Source organism: Lepidothrix coronata, unplaced genomic scaffold (assembly GCF_001604755.1).
Source record: "Lepidothrix coronata isolate B3197 unplaced genomic scaffold, Lepidothrix_coronata-1.0 Scaffold493, whole genome shotgun sequence".
Taxonomy (NCBI): Eukaryota; Metazoa; Chordata; class Aves; order Passeriformes; family Pipridae; genus Lepidothrix; species Lepidothrix coronata.
Genome location: NW_016690673.1, coordinates 25226 through 26603, shown reverse-complemented (window position 1 = coordinate 26603; position 1378 = coordinate 25226). Strand labels below are relative to the sequence as shown.

Genomic DNA, 1378 nt, shown 5'->3' with positions numbered 1-1378 from the left:
CCCGGGAGGGGCCGGGGGTGCCCCGGGAGGGGCCGGGGGTGCCCCGGGAAGGGCCGGGGGGGCCCCGGGGTGCCCCGGCTCGGGCGGGGCGGGGGGTCCCGGTGCCGCCCCCCCAGCGCCGCCCGCTGTGCCCCCGCAGTGCTCGCGGCCGAGGTGGTGAAGTTCTTCTTCCCCGCCATGGTGGAGCTGCACAGCTTCGTCCCCGCCAGCTCCACCGCCCAGAAACTCGCCAACTGGGGGCACCTCAACAGGTACGGCCCGGCCGCCCCCGCCCCCCAGCCCGCTGCCCCCCGTTCCACCCACCCGGGGGCCGCTGAGGGTCCCCCCGCTCCCCCCGCCCCGGGAGCTCCGGGCCCGGGAACGGCCTTAAAATCCGTGTTAGAAATAATAGAGATCATCTATAGAATCTAGTATATAATATATAAAAATGTAGTATATATGAAATGTAATGTAATATATAAAATATAAATAGAAATTTAAATACTTTATAAAAGGAAATAAATAATATGCAAATATATAAATATAAATAAATATAAAAATAATATATAAATATATAAATTTTATAACTGTTAATAAATAATATATAAATAAATAATACGTAAATATATAAATATACAAATATATAAATATATATAATATTATATAATATATAATATAATATAATAATATATAATAAATATATATAATAAATATAAATACACAAATATATAAATTTTATAAATGTAAATACTTTATAAATGTAAATAAATAATATATAAATAAATAATATATAAATAAATAATATATAACTATATAATATATAAATATACAAATATATAACTATATAAACATTATAAATATATATAAAATATATAAATATATGAATTTTATAAATGTAAATATTTTATATTATATAATAACATCGAATATCTAAAATAGAATATGTGATATATGTATTAATATCGATACATTACATTATGTATTAATGTCTACAAACACTACATCTGTTTTACATTAATATCTTCTATATTATGTTGTGTTCATCTATGATACAATGTTGTGTAATATACAACATACTGCATTATAATATTGATATATTGTAATATGTAGTAGTCAGTCATTATAATATATAATAGTATTATACTGCATTATAATATTGATATATTATAATATATATTTTATCTGTGTCAGTCAGTGTTATAATGCAGTATGTTGTATATTATCCAACATTGTATCATAGATGAACACAACATAATATATAATGTAAGATATTAATATAAAACAGAGTGTATTAGAGATGTTAATACACAATATAATATATTACTATTAATGCACATATTACATATTCATACATATATTACATATTAATACATATATTACATATTAATACATATATTAC

At 31.5% G+C, this 1378-nt stretch overlaps 1 protein-coding gene across 1 annotated transcript in view; it reads left to right on the top strand.

The window, feature by feature from the left end:
• The window catches only part of LOC108510126, a 22160-nt gene that overhangs the window by 933 nt on the left and 19849 nt on the right, over positions 1–1378 (top strand). The window contains exon 2 of the mRNA XM_017839818.1: positions 9–251. Coding sequence (XP_017695307.1) covers positions 9–251 — 243 coding nt within the window. The remainder of the gene's footprint in view (positions 1–8; positions 252–1378) is intronic.